Source organism: Thermobia domestica, chromosome 3 (assembly GCF_964235325.1).
Source record: "Thermobia domestica chromosome 3, izTheDome1.hap1.1, whole genome shotgun sequence".
NCBI classification, from domain to species: domain Eukaryota; kingdom Metazoa; phylum Arthropoda; class Insecta; order Zygentoma; family Lepismatidae; genus Thermobia; species Thermobia domestica.
The window spans coordinates 115108596-115132928 of record NC_137456.1 but is presented as its reverse complement, the minus strand read 5'-3'; the positions used below and the strand labels follow the sequence as shown (position 1 = coordinate 115132928).

The 24333-nt window shown below is 35.2% G+C and overlaps 1 protein-coding gene across 8 annotated transcripts in view; it reads left to right on the top strand.

The window, feature by feature from the left end:
* The window catches only part of LOC145680673 (uncharacterized), a 613323-nt gene that overhangs the window by 475674 nt on the left and 113316 nt on the right, over nucleotides 1–24333 (top strand). The window contains exon 4 of one of the 8 annotated variants that reach the window (XM_081751508.1): nucleotides 11727–12014. The exons of 6 other annotated variants lie outside the window; for them this stretch is intronic. In XM_081751508.1, coding sequence (XP_081607634.1) covers nucleotides 11727–11979 — 253 coding nt within the window. In that variant the 3' untranslated portion in view covers nucleotides 11980–12014. Of the gene's footprint in view, nucleotides 1–5506; nucleotides 5796–11726; nucleotides 12015–24333 lie in introns of those variants that run through there. One more of the 8 variants, XM_081751504.1, reaches the window with a different exon arrangement.

Genomic DNA, 24333 nt, shown 5'->3' with positions numbered 1-24333 from the left:
GTTGGAGATCTCCACGGAAAGTGGGTTTTTAGGGATGTCGTCTGATGGCATGATCTAGAATAGTCCAGACATCTTAATTGGATCATGTCCGTGAACTGACTGACTCATGGCAGTTTTTAGATTTTTTTTTTTTTTATGTATGTGAGATTTGGGTGTTGTTGACAGTATGGCAAGGGTCGGCAACTTTCATGAATAGAGTTATTGTTTAGGAAGTAACCCAGTGAAAAAGTATCGGTAACAAATCTCTCTACAAAATATCAATTCGTCCAGTGCTGCTGAGCGTGCCAACACATTCCAACAACTCGGGAAAGTCCAGAGGTCCAAATGGCTCCCCACGTTATGAGTGAAAATTCTCCATGTTTGACCATTGGTTGTAAGCGGTCCAAGTGGAATTCTTGTAGGGATTGTCTTCTGATCTCTGTGCATCCGCTGGATAAAAATTGAGAAAATATGGACTCATCAGAGAAAATTACCGGGCGCCAAAAGTTAACATCATGCCGCACCATGTTTCTTGCCGCATTGTTTCCGCTTAGCAATATTGGCTGTTTAAACTAGTTTACATCCTGCAGCTCTCCCATGATAGTTTAGTTGATGCAAGTATCTGACAGCTGTAATCGGACTCACTCTCAGATATTCTGCTACGTCTGCAGCCTTGCACTTCGGATTTTGTTTCACACATTTTTGATAGCCCTCAACTGGCGTTACATTGAACTTGGTCGGCCAGAAGTGTACTCATACTTTCCTTTTGGTGTCTTAGACTTTCGTGGGCAATAATTCGAGGATGGTGGACAACGTAATCTAAAGATTTCAGGAAATTTATTTTTGGCTTGCACCGAGGTCGTATTCCGAACACGTTCTAAATCACTTAACTCTTTGATCCCATCGGATCGCAACATCATTGTTTCTTTTGTGAAATAGCAAATAAATTTATGACCATTAATGATGTTCAAATTATAACATATAATCATATTACAAGGTGTCTATTTACTTGTGGCATCTCTCTCTCTCTCTCTCTCTCTCTCTCTCTCTATATATATATATATATATATATATATATATATATATATATATATATACATAAAAGGGTTACTTCACTTTTGACAATTACTATGCGTTTCATGACAGTTTCTGTTATGATTTTAAGAAAATATTTTTGTAGCTGCTTTTTGGTTAGCAGTATGCCGGTGCTGTGCTATCAGTTAATAGCTTAGAATAATTTTCAAAATATTTTTTGAATAAATGTGACAATTGGGGATGAAACTGATGCACAACGTGGTACTTAATTGCAAAATTATGGTTGAATTTAAATGAAATTTAAATGTTTTAATTTTGAGAATGACTAGTTGAGGAAAAGGTGAGAGAGAGAAATAGGTTATGACTAAAAGATAAAGGAAGAGTATTAGCCTGACATTTTGATTAGATTAGCAGTGGTGTAAGTAAAGGCTTGGGGGCCCTCCCGCAGACAGCGTGGAGCGGGGCCCCTTCTCTGCATCCCACTTCACGATTTGGGGCCCCGTGATGGCTTGAGGCCCCCCGCAATGCGGGGTCTGCGGGGCCCTTATTTACGCCCCTGTAGATTAGTGTTGTTTTGGTAATTTGGATTATGAACGGTTTTCCCTTGAGGAACTTGGATGTACTGGAGTCAGCCAACAATTGGATTTTAATCCTGCTGAACTGCCAGGGACGTCAAGTTTTCTCGTCTTGATGCATTTCCAATGATGTTTACCTATACCTTCATTTTACTAGTAAGATATTGGACTTTATTGAATCTGTGGCGATGAACCAACAGAATGGTACTTTCAAAACATGGAGTTGGTTGTTTTCCAATGGAGCGACGTGCCTTTTACGATGATTCTGCACCTTTCTAAACCTTGTGGCGAATATCCTTCTGTTGATGTGTTTTTCGTGGTTTTGCTTAATCGAAAAACAATGAGTCTGACATTTAATGAACTAGGATAAAAGGCAGAAAGGAACGCGGGAAAGCAAGAGGGAAACTAGTCGCGTTTATTGACAATTTTAAAAGTAACAATTAACAAATGCATGCTTATACAAACTGTTTGGCAATGTACTACATTAGTAAAAGTTATGTTCCGTTGGATTTTAAATGTTCGTAACTTTTTTGTGGATAAATGTAATTTAATAAAATAATTAAATTTGGCGAATTAAGTTAAGAGTTTATACAATTATCACATGGTTACTTTACATCTAGTACACAGCTGCTTCACAGCAGTATTTCCTATGCATCAATGCATTTGTATGAAGAAAGTGTATTGCAAATAGCAAATAAATATTTCGAAGTTACATATTATATTTGGTCTAGGAATTAATTCGTGCGGTTGGTACGCACACATTGAAGCTGTAGTACAAACACAAAATACATAAATACCTTAAGAAAAATATTGTCCATCGCTAGCCACCACTTTCGCCCATCTGTCAGGCAATGTACGGGTTCCGTGGCGAAAGAAGTCCTCATCCTTGGAAGCGATCCAGTCAGAGACCCATGTTTCGATATCTTCTGAAGAAGTAAACCACTGTCCAATCAAATCGTTGTTCATGCAATCGAACAAGTAGTAGTCCGAAGGAGCAACGTCTGGTGAATACGGCGGGTGGGGTAAAACTTCCCATCCGACATTTTCTAAATAGGTTTTGACCGGTTTTGCGACATGTGGGCGAGCGTTATCATGTTGAACAATAAGTTTATCATGTCTGTTCTCCCATTCTGGTCGTGTTCTGGCCAGAACTTGCTTCAAACGCATTAATTGTCGTCGATAACGTTCTCCATTCATAGTTTCACCCGGTTGCAGCAGCTCATAGTACACCACACCTTTCATATCCCACCATATGCACAGCATAACCTTTGCACAGTGAATATCTCGTTTTGGTTGTAATGGACCTGGTTCACCTGGTTTCACCCAGGCCTTTTTTCGTTTAGGGTTCTCGTAATGGATCCACTTCTCATCACCCGTAATAATTCGATGCAGAAACCCCTTTCTGCTCTGTCGTTGAAGTAGCAATTCGCAAATGGTTTTTCGTCTTTCAACGTCTCTGTCTTTCAATTCATGTGGAACCCAATGAGACATCTTTTGAATCATTCCCATGACTTTCAAGCGTTTGGAGACTGTTGTTTGATCAACGCCTAATGCTGCTGCAAGTTGTTCCTGCGTTTGACACGAACCCTGCTCGAGCAATGCTGTCAATTCTTCGTCTTGAAATTTTTTTTGGCTGTCCAGCTCGCTCTTGGTCTGCCAAGCCGAAATCACCACTTCTAAACCGTGCAAACCACTTCTGACACGTTCGCTCAGCTAGAGCATGGTCACCATACACTTCCACCAAAATACGATGACTTTCAGTCGCACTTTTCTGCATGTTAAAGTAATGCAGCAGGACACCCCGCAAAAACACTTTATCAGGCACAAATTGCGCCATGTTCACTTAACTACAAACTGGTGTTGTTGACGCTTTAATCCACTGCCCTATACTACGAACGATACGCGATAACAGGGGTTTGCAACACATGTGTGGATACACGGAACTGTGGGACGCTCCGTTCGTTGCGCCATCTCTTGTCCACCCGCACGAATTAATTCCTAGACCAAATGGAACCAACCAAATATATGGTTATGGAACCAAATATATATATATTCTCTGTCAAATATTTTTCACTTATTTAAGAGAGTTATTAATCGTTAATGGTTGCTATTTCAATTTAGAATTTACTGTCAAATCAGGTCAGTGTATGGAATAAGATAGTCGCTATAATTTGCGCTAATCAAGAATTTTTTCACTTTTCAGATACTAACTTTCAGTTAAAAGTGATTGCTAACAGTCACTCAGACTATATTCTTCTGTGCTGTGATTTCATAAAATTTTTGTTCAATATTAATAGTAATAGTAATAATAATGTGTGTTCCTTTACCTGGTCAAAACTGCATGCCGTCAGATGCTGATGTTTGAGTGATGCGTGATCAGAACGTTGTACTATAGAAAACACTTCTGTTTGATTTGTGGCTAAAGCTATGCCTTTGAGGGCTGTTTTAGAGGTAATACTTGTATCATATCCATGAGTTTTCTCGGGACTCTTCCCGTTTCCGTCTGCATTCTCATTTTACCAATTATTTCACAATCATTCTCTTTCGTTAATCATCCGTCTTCTTTACCCTAAAATACCAAACTGTTTGGTGTTAAAACATAACCGTCGTAAAGCCATACATGGAAAAATGAATATATTTTCTTTTGTCCATAAATGGAACAAAAGCTAACAGATACAACGGACCTAGCTGATGTCAGTTTATTTTACATATGATCGAAATCACCTAAAATATTGTATAACATTATTGCTTCAGAAACCCTGCTAAAAACTTATCTATCCCTTGTGCGTTAAAGGCATTGGAAATGATATTATTGTTAATGAGTGTGAGGTGGAATGCAAATATTCGTAGTTGGATCAGGTTACCTTTGTATCATTTTTTTTAAACGATTTAAGTTACAGAAATTTTTTAGGATTGCTAGTGTTTCGTTCACTGCTGCAGCCTTGGTTGTTGGGAGTTTAGCACGTCAATCGCCTACTCGTAATTTGATGTTTGGTGCATTAAATTTCAGAGTGCAAGCGATGTTTGTAGTACCTACATAGTGATAAGAGACTAGTGCGTTATACTACGAGGGGGTACTAAGAAAGATTGACCATTTCCTGAAGGAATCTGAAACTGTCACTCTATTCTACATCCCGTGTAAGTCAATGCACTTGCGACATCTATTCTGCAGGTTTTGAAGCTCTTGCAAATAAAATTCTTTCGAGTGCTGGTACAGCCAGTTAGTTATTTGCAGCATTAATTGCCGCCTGAAGATTTTCACAGATGAATCAAGATTCTATCATATCCTATCGTTTGTAAGTATCGTTTCTCTGTAACGTTAATTACATTGGAATATTTGATACTATAATACCTGGAAAGTATGATTATTTTTGTGTAGTTAGGTTATTCATTAAATTAAAATGTTGAAAATGAAAGTGAAAGCTATATTTGGACACTCTTGCACAAATCTCGCAGCACCCAGTCCAGGAAAAAAAAAATCACAGTTGGACATGCAGTCATTCTACGAGGAATGTGCAAGGGTATAGGATTTTGTTGTTAGCACTCACAAGAAACTATCTACCAGACATTTGGTTACTCAGTGGCTTTAGTTTTAAGTAGTAAGATTTTCATGCGTTTCTGTGGAATTATCCGCAGATACTAGTCATAAATAAGAATTAATATAATTGAGCAAATTTTATGATTTCATGGTTTGGAACGATTTCACTTTGTGTTTGTCTTCTGTAAAATTTTCTTCAGTTAAGTATTACTTCAGATTTTCTTCAGTTGGGCATTACCTTCACATGTGTATGTTTTAAATTGTGCAAAAGTAACTGCCAAGACGGCATTAATGATAAGTACATATATAGAATATAGTCTTCTTAATTTAGTGTATTTAAGAATGGGTGTTCATAGTTTTTGGTTTGTTATCTTTTTAGCTACCATGGTTGTCAACTAGCTGTTAGTGGAGGAGAAGCACAGGGAAATTCCTTACAGCATAATTTAGCAGTGAATAAGAATAGAGTCAAGTGTTCTTGGTGTTCCAAATTCTTCACCAGACCAGGTGATTTAAGAAAGCACATTCGTATCCATACAGGAGAGAAACCATTTGTATGTCATATTTGTTCTAGAAGTTTTAGCTTTAACAATAGCTGGAATAGACACATGAAAATTGTCCACTATTATTTGAGAAAGAGTTCAAATTCTTCGTAACATTTATCGTACAACTTGTCAATAATCGGTGAAGATCTACAGTGTTATTGAAATGTTGCAGTGCCAAAGTGGAAAGTGCTTTCGCTTGGTATTAATCATATAGAAGAAACCTAGTTACTTGATACATCTTTGATTGGTAATAAGAAAATGTTAATACGAAGTTTCTGTGACTATTCTAAATCTTGAATTTGTGAACAATTTTTACATGATATCACTTTATTATTCTTGCCATAAAAATTACCGTTGAGTGTATAAATTATATGATCTCTTCTATAAGCAACAATCTCAAATTTGTTATTGGTTTAGGGCATCATCATAGCTGAGGGGTTTAGACTTATGATTCATGCTCTTCACAGAGAAAATATAGCTAATACATTATTATACATATTAGTTTCTTTCATAGTCATTTATTGTTTGTTTTTCAGAAGGTATATAAACTGTTAAATGGATGCTTTTAAAATATTCCTAAATTCTGTAACAATCGTCTCAGCTGTATTGTCTTCTCGTTGAGTATTAATAGGCACCATAGTTCATTCGATATACTTTGAAAAAAAATAACTAAAACTCTATATGTATACACACTTATATGTATTTTTTAAATATCGATTCAGGTATTTCTTATCTTAAAGCAAACATCTGAAAACATGTATGACACGAATTTTCCGTAATATTGATATCTGCTCATTTTTCTGGAGCCACGAATATAGTTGAAATGTGAATTGATGGGATTGCGTTTTTCTTTTAAGATCATAAAATTGAATTTGTTACAATCTCTCTAAGATTTGCGCTAGAATATACAGGGTGGTCCGGAAGTGGGCGTACCCCTAATTGATGTTTTCTGACGGTTTTAGGTTTTACCCATATTTGTTTGGTAACAATGCGTGGTTGGTGCCTCAACTAGAAGAAAATGGTATCAAAGATACTGTTGTGATAAAGCAGGATGGAGCACCAGCACACTTCGCAATTCACGTGCGCAATTACCTGAATCTGACATTTCCTGGCCGCTGGATTGGAAGAGGTTGTGCATCTTCACCAGCTCCCTTTGCCTGGCCTCCAAGAAGTCCTGATCGGGCGACGCCAGACAATGCTCTCTGGGGTTTCATAAAGCAACAAGTAAGAAACACTCGATAACACACAGCGCAGGATTTATGAGCAGCCGTGGAACACGCCTTCACCCTCGTGACTCCGGAGTATCTCCGCAAAACATCTGCAAGAACTTGCTGCATAATTCAGCTGTGTTACGACATGGATGGTGATCATATAGATGTTTATGACTCTTATGACTTCAAGGTAACTGTGTACAGACATTCTATCATAACTTACACTATACTGTTGAAACTAAAGGAGGGTACGCCCACTTCCGGACCACCCTGTATATACATTAATATACTATATAGACAGCACACCAATTTAAATATGAAGTTATTCTTTGTTTCCATGCCAGCACAGTTTATAAGATTTTATTCTGACAGCTAATTGTTTTGATTTTTTTTTCTAGTTTGATAATCTATGAAATGTTCTAAGATAGGGATTTTTATAGCAGTGCTTTAGAATAACAAGAATGGATACAGTAACGTGGGTAGTTATAAAAGTTTATGAATTACAGTAATTTTTCGACGAAGTACTGCAATACTGTTTTTAAATATTCGGAAAAGTTTCAATGTTAAATGGTAACAGAATAGCACCTGTAAATACTTGCATAAGTCCTTATTTTTTTTATTTTAACGTTTAAACGTGCGAAACAAATATTAATTAACATTCTAATATTACATTTTTGTGTCTTTTAATATTAGAAATGTGATTGAATTACGTTGAATTTAATAAAATAATTTAGAACAATGCTGTTCATCAAGCTTTATGGTTGAAACAAGTAGTTTGTAAAATAGTCTGGTTTTATCTCAGCGTTTCGTATATATATTCTTGTATGGAGAAAATGTATTTTAAGGAATAAATATGCTCTCAATATTTTAATCTGTCTGTGATTTTTCCTTCTGATTATTTAAGAGAATTATAGAACTTTTATAATTTGTATTTGAAATTGTAACTTAGAATTTGTATTTGAAATTCTTACTTCTTATTTGTATAAAGAATAATTTGTACAATAACAATATAGATTCGTTGCAACTCCTATCAAATGAGTTTCTTCCCGTCAAAATTTAGGTATTTAAGAAATTGACATGATAAATCATTATTAGTAGATTTATATGACGATGATTCTATGATTGTATGATACGATTGCGAAAGTTATTGCTCTGTATTAACTAGTGTTCGTGACGCCCTTGGTTAAAGAAGAATTCTTGTCGACCAAGTGAAGCACATACAACTAGGTGATGGGTAGTCAGAATGTAGAATATCAGAATCAAATCTTAAAAGTAGTAATGATTGTTCGGTGCTGATTGAGTTTTCGGCATGAATGAAACACATATTTCTTGCTCTAACCGTAGTAAGATTTAATCAGTTTTATAGTGAATACAATACGCACCTGACCTTCCTCGGGAGAAATTAATTGTTTCAACAACTTTCCAATTACTCAACCATAATCTATTTGTATTTATTACCCATTGTCATAGATTATTGGAGAAAATCACGGATTACCAGTCTAAAGGTATAACTTCATATATACTAAACTTTGATTGATTGTATTCAAGAGACCCTCTTCATAATCGAGGCTATGTAAGATGTGAATATACAGTTTAAGATTTAATCTGAACCACAGCAAGGCTTTCCCACCGGGAATCGAACCCGGATCTCCACTAAAAATTCTTCATTGTGAAAACAAACAATAATCTTACTGTACGAGAACAATACCTTAACACTTGTAAGAAATAACTTTGTTAATGCATTCACGCTAGTAAGCTATAGTTTTATTGCTTTGTAAACAGATGTGTTACTTGTAAGGGTAAACTATTATAATAATTTGCATAGTGCATTTTCATAGGAACAGGAAATAGTATTTACGATGAATGCCCAAAATGTTCCGATGGCTATTAAGAAAGTACTAATATTCGTAGCCTACTTTCATGATTATTTGTTGTACATTACGTTCAAAAATTTTTGATATAGTTTCTTCCGTTGTTGATAATTTGTTGCATAGCACCAGAATTGATATCTCTTCGTTATAGAAGAATGCTGTCTGTGATGTAGACAATACGTTAACTGCTAGTTGGATCTTGTTATCGTTGTGGTACCGCACCCAACAAGATAGAATTTAAAATGTTTCATCAAATGAAAGATGCCTGGTGCGAGGTCTGGATGACTAAAGATGGTGATTCATTCGGCTCGTCACATTGCGCGTTCACGCGTTGTTCACTTAACAGTCGCATTCGTCTTCATACGCATTGTATATTCTGCATAGTTTTGACGGCGAATTTAGGCCGATTAATCTCATCTAAGAATACAAGCTATGTTCCACGTGCTGTATGCTTCTCGATTTTTGTTTTAAATGCGTAACCATACGTACTGTGTGCTTCGAGATCTCAAACTGTCATCAGTGTCTTACTAACGAATCAAGAACTCAATGCATGCACGTAATTACGAAGGAAGCGCTGCAGAGTCAGTAATTGAGACGAGATTTTTCTTCTGGACATTTCTTAATTATTAATATAATCTTCTTTCTCTCCGTCTTTCCCGACTCATGTGGAGTCGACGTTTCTGATAAATCTTCTCGATAAAGCTCTAACTGGATCATTTTCTCTGTTAGAACTTTCTCTCTGAGGTCGTTCTTAATCATCCACTATTTGGTCTTTCTGTTCACATATACTTTTGTTACCATCACCCTTTTAGCAACATAATCGTTTGTTCTTCTCATTAGATGAGCATACCACTACAGTCTTCTTTATTAGATCTTGTTGGATAACTTTTTTTTAACCTTCATTGTTCCTTTAACTCTCTTATTCCTCTTTTTATCTCTTGTTTTCCTACACATCCAGCACAACATTGTCTTTTCGGTAACATACAATCTTTTTTCGTGTGCTTCCTTTATTGTTCATGTCTTTGCTCTATATACCATTGCAGACCTAACAACAGTTTTATAAATCAGATTCTTTATTGTAGGGTTTCATCCCTCAGATGTTGAGTTATAACATCAATATAACTTTGAAGAGGCGCAGGCTTAAGACTGAAGCCTAATGAAAACAGGGCTTGGCTTGCTAATTCCACACTACTACTTACTTGGGTCGTAGTTCCTGTGTACAAATCTCGGATTATCTTTGGTTTCTCAGACACCTCCGTACTTGTTGATGTCGTACGTTTTTCCTCCTCATGTTTTTCTCTAGTTTATCTTAGTATAAAAATTGCGTACGTTGTACTTCTTCCTAGCATAAATCCAAATTGATCTTCTCCTATTGATGTTCCCTCCCATAATCACCCTTCTACAATTTTCTCCCAAATTTTCATCATATGTGACATTAATTTGTTTTGTCTATAGTTTGCACAGTCCTGTACATATTTCTTCTTTACACTATCCCTCCATTGAGTTAGCATTTTTTTCCTGTTCATAGATTTTTTGTGCATCAAATCCCATACAATATGCTATATCTTCTGACTTCAAACTCTGTCATGCTTCTACTGGTAAGCCATTTGGATCTGTCACTTTTGCCTTTCTTCATTTTCGTTAACGCTGTCTCTACTTCTTCCCGTCTTATTTTGGATGTTACTCCAAGATTTGGAGTTCGATCGCCGAAAACTTTTTTTCTGGTTTTCTTCATTCAAAAGCTTGCCGAAGTATCAGGCCCATCTTTCTTTGCTCCTATTTTCAAAGGTAAACACAAATCTTTGGTCATATTTGCCTAACATGAGTAATATCCTTTGTTGCCTTGTCTATAGTTTCTTCTAACCCATATAACTCCTTCACTTCACCATCACACACTTCATACTTCATCTCAGGCTGCGCTTTCACTGTAGCTTTTCTCTCTCTCCTTCCTTATCAGCCGCCTTGAAGCTACTTTTATCCTGTTTTGTCCAGAGGCATCTCACTTTCTTTGCTTTGTTTTCGCGTTAATAAATCCTCCAGTTCTTTAACTTCATGTTTAAACAAACAAATAACTTAAGAGAAAAATACAATCAAGAAGTTGGAAAGATAACAGTCCTTCAACATTGAACTGTCACAAAGAAAGTGTTATTACTTGAAGCATATCGACTCGTATGTTCGCATTTCCGTTGCTATGTGGACAAATACAATAATCATTTAATTTCAATATAAAGTTTTTATTTTTATTGAATATAAAGCTGTTTTTAAAGGCAAATTATATCATTTGGAGAGTACACATTAATAAATTATACACTTGTGAATGAATGATATTGAGGTATAACGGATGAAAAGCAGACAAAAACTCATGGAGAATTACTATTATATGAATTTGACGAAGTTTAGGTGATTATTCTTAGGTTGGCACATCATCTTACTCTTAACTAGAGAACATAATAATAAATTGCGGTTAACATAATTTCGTAATAGCCCAAACAATCTACTATCTCCTGCAATAATATTCCTGGCTTGTTCTTAAATTCAGTTTAGATGATAAATATTTTAAGTTCCTGCAGGTATTAGCTTCTGGTTGGTGAGTTAATTTGGGGTTTAGCGTTTCTTGAAGCATTCAGGTTATACAAGATGTGGACTTACACTTAACTTCGGATCCAACCGCATAAGCTCCCACCGGCAATCGAACTCAGTTCTTTCTGACCAAAGACAACTTATGTTAACCACATAGTCACTTGAGAGCTTATCTATTGTCTTCTATCACTACTTTCTATTAGATTAGAAGATACTGTTCAAAACTTTCCTTGCAATGATTTAGTATTAATACATTGTACGATGTTGTAGTGTATTTTCTCTCCTATCATATTTATTCAGACATGTTCAGTAATTCTACGTACTACCCATAATTAAATATGTGTATGTTTCTTTTGGTATTTACTGTTGAACATAAAGTTTTCTTTTGCTTTCAGAGTACATGATTCACGGACAATTTTCGGAAGAAGCGTGTCTATATCTGAAAATTATCTGAAGCGGTTTACGTGTTCTTGGTGTTCCAAACAATTCATGCAGTCCAGTGACTTGAAGAGGCATTGTCTAATTCACACGGGGGAGAAACCATTCGAGTGCCACATATGTCTTAAACGTTTTAACACTAATTGTAGCTGGAATAGGCACTTGAAAATTGTACACAGACAGTACAAAAGGAAACGTGATACTATATAGTCAGATTAATACATGTCTTTATGGAACGAAAGGCATTACTTTTATTTCGGTAGGTACAGTGAATTTTCTATTAAGTAAAGTACAGGAAAGTGTACTGCAAATGCTTAAAAGTATAAAAGGGAAGATATATTTTAACTGTACGAAATTTTAGTAATAAAATTAAATCATCATTGAATATCGCATCTATATTTATTATCTGACAGTTTATTATGATGAGTATAAACGCGAGAAGAAAAGCTGATTTAAGTCTACAAATTCCGGAAAGGCGAAATTTAGCAGCATTCTGTGTCAAACACAAGATTTTTTTCTTTACCAGGCTGTACAGACTTGTTGCTTAGCCAGGATTGGAAATGGTGTGTTCCCCCTTCTACATGCATGACACAGAGAATCATGATTATGTACTTTGAGTTGATTTTGAGTTTAACGTCCCTTTCAGCAGCGAGACTATATGAGACGGAACCTACTGATTAACGTGGAATCCGAATCACATGAGGTCCCGCCGAAAATCGAACCCGAGTCTCCCACGCCAAAGGCGCGTACGCTAACCGCTTAGCCAGGAAGGAGCTCATTATGTACTTTGATAAAGATTATTTGGTTGTGTGCGGAGTTGCACAGTCATTCTTGTGCACGATGTAGATTTTCCTTCTGGCTAGAAGCAAACATTGAGGAAAAGAATTGAGTATGTAGCGACATTCAGAAAATTTGTATGGAACATACGTACAAAGATAAGAAGTACGTAAGTACTATTTAGGTTGACCTGGCTTTAACGCAATACAGAAAATCGGTATAACAGAGTTTGCAGTTCTCCATCGAAGAAGCAGCTCCAGCAAAGTCTTCTGAAGCTGAACTCTATGGATTTTCTTTCTAAATGCACTCGATTTTTCTCTCCATGCACATGTGAGGCGAATCAATCTAAAGTGACACTCCATCCCCAAATTTCACAAAACTGCGAATAGGGGTAGCATGGTTGCCTATCACTGACAAACAAAAGTCATCTAAAGAGCAGTCTGTTCGAATATAACCGTTATATTCTATAAAAGAACGTCATAAAGTACTTTAATGTCAAATTTTGGGAAAAGTAAGATAAAATCACTTACGGAATTGGAAATAATTCATTTTAATTTATATTATCGTATGATTGAGGCTGCTTTCTTTTCAACTCCTGCTGTATTTGTATGCAAAGTACAATATCGTTGGCAAACATCATATACTAAGAGACTTCATTCTCCCACATGTTGAGTTATAAGATCAATATAACGTTGAAGAGGTAAATGGTTAGAACTTTGCCCTGGTCGAAACAGGGCTTGACGTGTTAAAACCAAATAACTTCTTACTTGGGTCGTAACTCCTGTGTACATATCTTACATTATTCTTACCTATTTCACTAGCACTCCTTTCTTTCTCAGACACCTCCATACTTCCTGACGTGGTACTCTATCGTAGTACTTTTCCAAATCACTAAAGATCTTATGCAATCCTCTTGTTTTTCCTCATGTTTTTATATAATTTGTCTTACTGTTCGTATAAAAATTGCGTCCGTTGTACTCTTTCCTGGTATAAAACCAAATTGTTATTTTCTGTTGATGTTCCCTCCCGTAATCACTCTTTTTCAATTTCTCCCAAATCTTCATAGTATATTACATTAGTTTGTTTTGTCTGTAGTTACCGCAGTCCTGTACATATCTCTTCTTTAAAATAGGTTCAATAACGCTATCCATGCATTGAGATGGCATTCTTTTCCTGTTCATTCATTTTCTGCATCAGATTCCATACAATGTCCATACCTTCTGGCTTCAAATCCTGTCATGCTTCTACTGGTTTGCCATCTGGACATGTTGCTTTTCCAATCTTCATGTTTACTAACGCTGGGTCGCAACTTCTTCGCGGCTTATTTTGGATGTTACTCCATGATTGGGAGTTCTGTCGCCGATAACTTTCCTCGAATTTTCCTAATTTGAAAGCTTTTCCAAGTAGCGCAATCACTTCTCTTTAACCCTGTAATCATCGGTAAACACCAATTTTTGGTCATCTTTTAATTGCCTAATATAGGTAATATCCTTTGTTGCTTGTCTGTGATTTTTGCTAACATGTATAGCTTCTTCACTTTATCTAGACTTTCAAGTTCATCATACACGTCATCTCAGGCTGCGCTTTCGTTTTAGCTATTGCCCTCTTTGCTGCATTATTAATCGGCTTGAAACTACATTTATCCTGTTCTGTCCAGAGGCATGCCACTTTTTCTGTGCTTTTCTATTCGCGTCCTTCAATTCTAAGTACAATCAATTCTACAATTGTAAAGGAATCATGCCTATTTGAACAAATAAATAAAAAATATAAAAAGTACAATCAAGAAGTTACAAATATAGTCCCTCACCATCAAGCTGTCTCAAAGAAGGGATTATTATTTGGAGCATATCGATTCGTGTGTTCGCATTACCGTTGCTACGTGGACAATCATAATAATTTAATTTCAATATTAGTTTTTGTTTTTTATTGACAGTAAAGCTGTTTTTGTTTTAAATTGAATTGTATCGTTTGGAGAACATACGTTAATAAAATACACTTGTGAATTGACGATATTCAGGTATGCGGATGAAAAACAGACAAAAATTCAAGGAGAATTACTATTATATGAATTTGACGAAGTTAACGCGATTATCCCTCGCTTGTCATAACATTTTACTCTTAAGTAGATGTATTATTATTATTATTAATAATAATAATAACTTTGATAAACATTATTTGATTGTGTGCGGAGTTGTACAATCACATTCTTGTGCAGATCTAGATTTTCCTTCTGGCTAGAAGCAAACATACTGTATAAGGAAAACACTTTTTGCCATAACAATACATACTTTAGTTCATTCAATTAATACTAAACTAAACATCTGGTATTTGGGTGATGGGACTATTGCTGACAAACCTGAGGTAGTCCTTTCAACGTTAACACATATAAATGACAAAGCACCTGCTCTTGGCTTACATTTGAATTTCTCAAAATGCGAAGTTGGTTTCCTTGAATCAGATGAAATCACATCCGACCAATTATTCAGAAGATTTGGAGAAGTTGCCCTAGGAATAGGTTTCCTAACTAAACAGGATGCTTGTCTTCTAGGTTCTGCTCTCACAAAGGAAGCATTTACAACTGTGTTATCAAACAAAATATCCAAATTAGAATATTTTCTGTCTCATCTTGACTCGATTTCAGCACACGCAGCTTTTTTTCTTCTACGTGGTTCATTGTCAATGCCTCGCCTAAATTACTTTCTACGGTGCTTTCCATCTTGGAATGAGACTCCACTGCTGAAGAGATATCATCATATCCTCAAAATGGGTCTGGAGTCAATTGTGAACTGCTCCTTGAGTGACGACTCTTGGATGCATCCTTACCTGTTGGATTAGGAGGCCTTGATTTTCAACGAACCATTGATATGGCGATTCCTACCTTTTTAGCGTTCTGCCACAGATCTCTTCGTTTGATCGAGGCTCTCCTTCCTCAAGGTTACCACCTGGACCCAGATGGGATAGTTCAAGAAGGTCCTAGCAAATGGATATATATAACAGATACGGACCTTCCAGAAAGCAAAAGAGGTTATCAGGCATCTTAGTGCACACCAATAGCAGCACATTTCCATGAACTTCTTTTACAATCCGTTGCTGTTCCAGAGGATAAAGCCAGACTTCTTGTTACATCATCCCCCCATGCAGGGGCATGGTTAAATGCGTTACCTTTCCCCCAATTAGGTCTTCACATATCTAATGAAATCTTTCGAATTGCAGTAGCCTCAAGACTAGGTTCAGCTGTTTGTGAGCCACATCGCTGTCCAGCTTGCGGGGATCAAGTTACCCAGCGCGGCCTGCATGGCTTCTCATGCATGAAGAGCATTGACAGAAACACCAGACATTCACCTGTTAATGACATCATTTTGCGAGCCCTCACAATGGCAGGAATTCCTTCGATTCGTGAACCGTCAGGCTGTTGTCGTTCAGATGGTAAACGACCTGACAGCATGACATTAATACCTTGGATGAGAGGCAAATCACTAGTACGGGATTTTACATGTTCGGACACATTTGCCCATTCAAGCCTCCCATTCACTGTTGTGAATGCTGGAGAAGTTGCTAGACGCAGAGAGGCAGAAAAGGAAAGGAAATACAATAATCTCCTCGATAAATTTATTTTTGCTCCAATAGTCATCGAGACCAGTGGGGCATGGGGTTCTAGAAGCCTTGATTTTATCAGAGAGGTAGGCAAACGCATATCTATCGTTTCTGGATATGTTCATTCAGCATCCTGCTTAATCCAACGTACATATATCCATTGCGGTCCAACGTGGCAACATTTTGTCAGTTCTTGGTACGTTGCCGCCTAGAAGGGAACTGGAGGAGGTGTTTCTTCTCTAGTACAACAGAAGCGAACAATATCATAACTACAAGTGTTAAGTACACTTTTAATGTAAAAGTGATTTCAGAAAATTCTTGTAACATAATCCAAAACAAATATGCTCAATTTTATTTATATTTCAAGATAGTTCATTATGTAATTTCTATTTCTATAGTCTATTTATTGTCACTAAGATTGTGCATCTACTACTATTTGTGCATCTACTACTACTAAGATTGTGCATCTACTACTACTACTAATAGAAAGAAGAAATTGAATGTTATTGCATGTTTCTGTTAAATTAACATGACTATATCTGTTTGTCGAAATATAAAATATATCGTAATTTAATAATAATAATAATAATAATAATAATAATAATAATAATAATAATAATAATAATAATAATGCACTTCCTGGTTCTACGGCCAAGGAAGGATATGGGCAGCAGATGGCTCACGTTGAAATGCTAGATGAGTGGTCAGCAGTAGCAGAATTATATAATGGCCGAAACAACTTACTATTACCTGCAATAGTATTCCTAGCTTTTTACCTGTGATAAAAATCACTTTAGAAACGTTATAGGCGATAAATACTAGGTATTAGCTTCTGGTTGCTTGTTAATTTGGGGTTTAACGTTCCTTGAAGTTATAGAATACTAGAAGTGGATTTACGCTTAACATGGGATCCAACCCACATAAGCTCGGCTCTTTTTCACCGGTTAACTACATAGTCTCGAGGAGCTCATTCATTATTTTCTGTCATACTTTCTATTAGAATAAAACTGTGTTCTTGTAGTAATTTAGTATTAATACACTGTACGATGTTGTGGTGAGCTTTCTCTCCTATCATATTTATTAAAACATTTTCAGTAATTCTACGTACAGACATAATTAAATATGTATATGTTTCTTTTGGTATTTACTGTTGAACATAAAGTTTTCGTTTGCTTTCAGAGTACATGATTCACAGACAATTTTCGGAAGAAGCGTGTCTATATTTGAAAATTACCTGAAGCGATTTACATGTTCTTGGTGTTCCAAACAATTCATGCAGTCCAGTGACTTGAAGAGGCATTGTCTAATTCACACGGGGGAGAAACCATTCGAGTGCCACATATGCCTCAAACGTTTTAACACTAATTGTAACTGGAATAGGCACTTGAAAATTGTTCACGGATGGTACAAAAGAAAATGTGATACTATATAACCACATTAATACATGTTTTTGTGGAACGAAAGACATTACTTTTATTTCGGTAGGTGCAGTGAATTTTATATTAAGTACTGTAAATTCTTAAATATGTAAAAAGAAAGATGTATTTCCCGTTAACTGTACGAATTTTCAGTAATAAAATTAAACCATTATTGAATATTACATCTGTATTTATTATCTGAAAGTTTATTATGATAAGCATAAACTGAGACGAAAAAATGCTATTTTTAGTCTATAAAATCTTAGCAGGATTCTGTATCACACAAGATTTTTTATACCAGGTTACGTACCTGTTTGTTGCTTAGCCAGGATCGGAAATCGTGTGTTCCCCTTTCGACACTGCATGACAGAGAGAATCATGACTATACTTTGGTAAACATTATTTATTTGTGTACGGACACTACACAGTCCCATTCTTGTGTACGGTCTAGAGCAGCGTTTCCCAACCTTTTTCAACTTGCGGCACACTACAGGTGTAACTTGAATTCTCGCGGCACACCCATATTATATATATATATATATATATATATATATATATATATATATATATATATATATATATATATATATATATATTATTATACAATACTACTATTACTATTATTATTTATAAATATAAAATACTGTGGTATTTTTATGTGATTACTTATCTCCTTCTTACAGAGAAGAAAGCTCGATCACTAATTTTCCCCCGTGGTAAATCATTATTCATATTTTTTATTCTAATTTTAAAATAGAAAACAATTGGAATGAAATATAGGACTCGGGTTTTAAAACTCCACTTTCTCTTTCGAAAACTGTATCTAACCTTTAACTAAAAGGGAAGATCACTAAATAACGAATAAATAAGCAAATATCCTATACTTTTAAAACACAAATGTAGGTAATTTGTATGCATGTTTGCTTTGTTGAATTTATTGAATGATATGTTAAAATTTCAAGTTACGAAATAGTCTGCAACAATAAAGGAGCAATAATGATCATGACAATGATAAATACGTTTTTCAACATTAAAAATGTACAGAAAAGTAACACAGAATAAAACTTTAAATTGTAGATTTATAGTAGAGGTTCATAGTAATGTGAAATACAAATATACATTTTCCCCTATGTCTTGTAATTTGGTTCCTATAGAATTGATAATTTGTTTCGATTTTATCGCGGCACACCAGCGGCCGCGGCACACCGGTTGGGAAACGCTGGTCTAGAGTTTCCTTCTGGCTGGGAGTAAACATATAAGGAAAAGAATTAAGTATGTAGTGACATTCAGAAAATTTATATGCACGTTATGTACAAAGATAAGGAGTACGTAAACACCATTTAGGCTGACCTGGTTCTAACACAGTACAGAAAATCTGCACCACAACACAGGTTTCAGTTCTGCCGTAGGAGGAGCAGCTCCAAGAAAGTCGTCCATAGCCGAAATCTACGATTTTTCTTTCTAAATGCACTCGATTTTCAGTCTGTTCGAATATGACCATTATATTCCATAAAAGAACGTCAAAAATTACTTAGTATCAAATTTTGGAAGAAGTAAGATAAAATCACTTACAGAATTGAAAGTAATAATTTTTTTATTTTATTTTATTATATGATGGAGGTTTCACATGATATCTATGGATATTAATATCACCCTGAATGTACAGAGTGAGCCAAAAGTCCCACTACTCCCTTTATATGTGAGATCTTTCATGTAATAGTTTTTTCTTTGCAGATAGTGATCTAACTGTTGCGTCTTTCACTGCAGGTAACTCTTATTGTTGCATTGTTGTACTTGTATTTAGTACATTTCATTGTTTCTGCAGACAGCCAGCGCATACCTTACAGAACGGATTGTAAAAAATACCGGAGATAATGAGCTACCTTATATAGGCAAATCAATGACGTATATAAAAAAAATATTGCAAGGTTTAACAAATCTCTTTACCAAACAAACTATATTGTATTATGTTGAAAGAATTTTTAGTTTATTTTTTAACAGTTTGAAATTTTGTTATTATGCCCCTATTTGTAATATGCATAGGGGTAATTGGACTTTCTGGTTAACTTTGTAGTGAAATCGATAATACGAGGCCGGTTGGATACACCAAGCTACTTAACGGAGATAATTTTGATATAGCCTACTAAGCATATTGACACTGGATTTATTAGCCAGTGAGCAAAGTATTTAAGTAATCGATTTTTCTATATAAATGCTTAATCCAATGGTATAAAAATGCTAATATGGTATAGCTTACAAATGAAAACAACCGATGTTAAGCAACTTGACCTACATATAACACATCCCTAATTAATTGTCTATTGTATAATTTAGTTCGTCGAGAAAATGAGGTTTATTTCAAATGTCATTCTTTAAAAAAGAATACATGCAGATCGAGTTTTGACTAGTGTTGTAAATAGAAAAAAAACCGTTCGTATTTTTTCAGAAATGTACGTTTTTTTTAGAAAAAAAAAACATTGCCTCTCGTTTTTTTTCTAAATTTCGTTTTTTTTTCAAATAGTCATTTCTAATGCATCTTACGTCTATTTAAGTATTAAATATTTTTATGTAGGTATAATCACCGTAAAATGCAACATAAATTAAACGCTAGATACTAATACGCTACAAATATTTTGCAATTTACATGAATACCATACCTATTAACAATTCGGGTTTCAGCAGTTTTCATCAATATCAACTAAGAAATAAAAGTAGAAATTAAATTTTGTTTTTTCGTGAAAGCAGGCCTTTAATAAGTACGAAAATAATGTCACGAACAGTATAAAATTCAAATAACTTGTCTAAAGTTAAAAAGTAATACTAATTTGTCTAATAGTATTTTTCTAAATGTCATATATTAATAATTTGTCGACTAGATATATATGATATGTAGAGCCGGCTCTGCCATACCTGTAACACGTGCATTTGCGTGTAACGGCAAATTTGGATGGTCCGGCAAAATCTGTCATAAGTATATTATTTAAATTAAATATTTCTTGTTGGAAACAGACTTCATGATGATGGTAGTTACATTTACTAAGCTGACCTTCTATTTGAATACTACATTTATAAATTATGTTTAGGTTGCATTAGTTTAAGGCCACATGGACAATGCTAAAGCAAATGGTCGAATAAATCCGAGCACAAATTGCTTGATTGTTGCCAAATGCAAGAATTCAGTTCTCGAATAGTAGTGAATATATGTTCCATTTAGTAAGTTATCACAGTTTTGATATGACAACTAGTCTTGTTTTCATCAGAAACAAGTTCCTTATTATTGAAGATAGAAACAAGTTTTTTTTTTTTTTTTTTTTTTTTAATGTTAACAGATATTGAAGAGAAATCAAGAAATAAAGATAAAAGAGCTAGTTGCACTGGAATTGCAAACTGATACATTGAGATTGAAGCTCGATAGTGAATTCTATAAAAAGGATTACCATCTTTCCTCTACAGGTGTGTTTGCTTTATCTTTCACTAACAGAATAGATTGATATTTTTTTAAAAAAAGACACAACGGGATTGCATTTTTAGTAAGTATTTAAGCCTTTCTGAGTGCAACTGCACTTACCCTCACCTTTGTTGCACATGCTGGAATAGCATACTTAAAATCATGACTTTTAAGATTTGTTCTTTCTGGAGAAAGGTGGAGGCGGCAAATTATGCCATTGCATGGGGCGACAAATTGATTAGGACCGGCCCTTATGACATGTATATAAAAGACATGAATATAGAATAACTCAATTTGAAGTAATGCAAGGTGTTTCAAAATTAATATTAGGGTTTTGAAACTTTGTAGTATCTATTACAATTAACTTACAATTATAAATATTATATTAAATGAAAGAGCAACTCAAACAGTTTTGTACGCATACATGTACATGCATTGTTTCTTCTGTCTGCCGTTAGAAAGAGCAAGCAGCGAAGATGTAGACTAGAGAGCAGAAAGTTTTTTGTGTTTTAATAAAGACTGAATCTGTACAGTGCAACGGTCTGTGTGAAGAATATTAATGAGACGCTTGGAACTATGTCCTTATCGTTTGCAGTTGCTACAGGTCTAAAGCCTACAGACTACGGTTTACGTGACAATTTCGCAAGTGAAATATTGCTGCATAACAATGAAGATTCTCTGGATCGTGTCGTCTTCAGTGATAAATCGACATTTCACCTAAGAGCTAATGTGAACACTCATAATGTGTGTATCTGGCCGTCAGCATATCCTCAAAAGATGGTACACTTTAAACGAGATTCTCCTAAATTGAATGTGTTTTGTGCCATATGGCGGAAAGTTTATGGGCCTTTCTCGCCTATCGACTAGATGTGTGCCGTGTGACAAATGAATCTCACATTGAACACTTGTAGCAAAGACTGTTTGAGGTGCTCTTTTACTTGATGCATTGCTTATAATTGTACGTAAATGTAATAAGTACTACAAAGACTTAAATCTCGATATTCATTTTGAAACACACTGCATTTCCCACCAACAGTGTTGGAACTAAGATGTAAAAAGGAGAGAAAATTTTCCTTATAAAGTTATTGTTTACAACAACGATATTATTATTAGTCGAGACTATAACTACAACAACAACACGAGTTAGTAGTCAAAAAATGTAATCAAATGTATACTCGGTGGCCCAGGTGGCCAAAGTGCCACACATGGGTGTGTCATTTGTTTAATCCGCTCCTGTATGGACACTAATTAAGATATCGGGATATTATTCTGGCAAAATATGGTTGGACTATAGTTTATCATATTAATTTTTTTCCTTCTGGTGTCGAATTTCCTTCTCAAATTTCATCCCAGTCAAAAATTCGAGAATTTTCTAATTTCGAATTTCCTTTACTTCTTTTTTCCCTGTAGCTTCCTTCGTTGTAGAAAGACCTCCTTATACTTGCCAGGTAGATACCTCGAATGGATACCTAACTGTTGACATCAATTGGACGGGCCTGCGTACAGTGTTGCCAATTAGGGAAATTAAAATTTTCCTAAATTTGGGCAAAAAATTAGTATTTTTGGTTTATAAATCCGTACCTATACGTCCGAGTGCAAGTCAACTTACGCCAATCGAACATTTGTCCTTACTTAACAAACACAAGTACAGATCGTTACAATGGGGTAATTAGGGAACGCACGAAAAATTCGTATTTAGGTTGTGACCCTTGATTTTTCTAGTTTTTCCCTACTTTTCTGTTTACCGTAATATATTTTTGGTAATTAGAAGTTTTGTTCCTTAAATATCGTCATAATACTTGTAGGATATATTAGTGGTGTGCCAATGTTTAATTTAAGATAGTTTGCGTCTGTCTGGTAGCAGTGTTACCAGCTACAGAAAATTTTAATTCCAAATTTTAGAGGAAAATTTTGGAAAAATTATCTGTTTTGTCTCTATTATTTCCCTCTTGTTGGCTATATCGGACCAAACGTACCAGTATCTGGAAGTTTCGTCTTTGCTCTACACAACGCACTATAGAAAGTTTCAATAGGATAATTAGGGGAGGTACAGTAGACCTTGTTCTCTAATTGGGAAGATAACTGTGATTTTTTTTAAGGTAGAATGAGATATTTTTTATTGACATGCTTACTTTATTAGATATCGCCACAATACTTGTACGATATATTAGAGGGATACCAAAGCTTATTTTAAGATAGTTTGTGTGTGTTTGACAGTAGTGTTGCCAGTTACAGAAAATTTTAATTCCAGATTTTAGGGCAAGTTTTGAAAAAAAAATCCCTTTTTTATTTCTATTATTTCCTTCTTGTTGGCTACATTCGAGCAAACGTAACAGTGTCTAACAGCCTCGTTCTTCTTGGAAAAATTATCTGTTTTGTCTCTATTATTTCCCTCTTGTTGGCTATATCGGACCAAACGTACCAGTGTCTGGAAGTTTCGTCTTTGCTCTACACAACGTACTATAGAAAGTTTCACTAGAATAATTAGGGAAAGTACAGTTGAGGTTTATAATAAACCATGTTCTGTAAATAGTAATAAAATGGTGAATTTCTGAGATAGAATGAGATTTTTTTTTTTTAATTTCATGCTTACTTTGTTATATATCGCCATGATACTTGTAGGATATATTCTTGGAGTACTAAGGGTTATTTTGAGATAGTTTTCGTCTGTCTGATGGTATTGTTTCCAGCCAAAACAATTAATTCCCGCTTTTAGGTGAAAAATTCGGAAAATCTCCCTTTTCCCCTCTTTTATTACCCTCTTACTGGCTACATTGAAACAAACGTACCACTACCTGAAAGCTTCCTCTTTTCCCTACAGAACGCACCATAAAAAGTTTACATAGGATAATTAGAGAAGCTGTAGCCCCGGTATATTTGATTTTTCCTTGTGAGCGTAAAAAGTGTCAAAATTTCATGTGTATGACAGAATTTTTTCTTTCCCTCTTTGGATGGAAGCAAGTGACTTCAGGATTTCACTGTACCTTGTCAACACACCAAAGATTTTTTTAGGCGACTTGAACCCGTATAGCAGCAGTGGTACTAGATACAAAAAATTTTGAAATTCGGTTAGGGAATTTTTTGTAAATTTTCACCCCTACATTTCCCTCAATAATTTCCCACCCATCGGCAACACTGCAATGCAACTTACAAAAAAAAGTAGCCACATCCATTTTCTAAAAAATAAGGCCTTAACCATATCAATCGAATGAATGGTTTTTGAGCAATAAGTCACTAACTGAAATGTAGGAAAACGCCAAAAATGACCTGGGACCGAAAGGAATAATCACACAATTTTGCTAGTATATAGGTACAAAGAAACAAAAG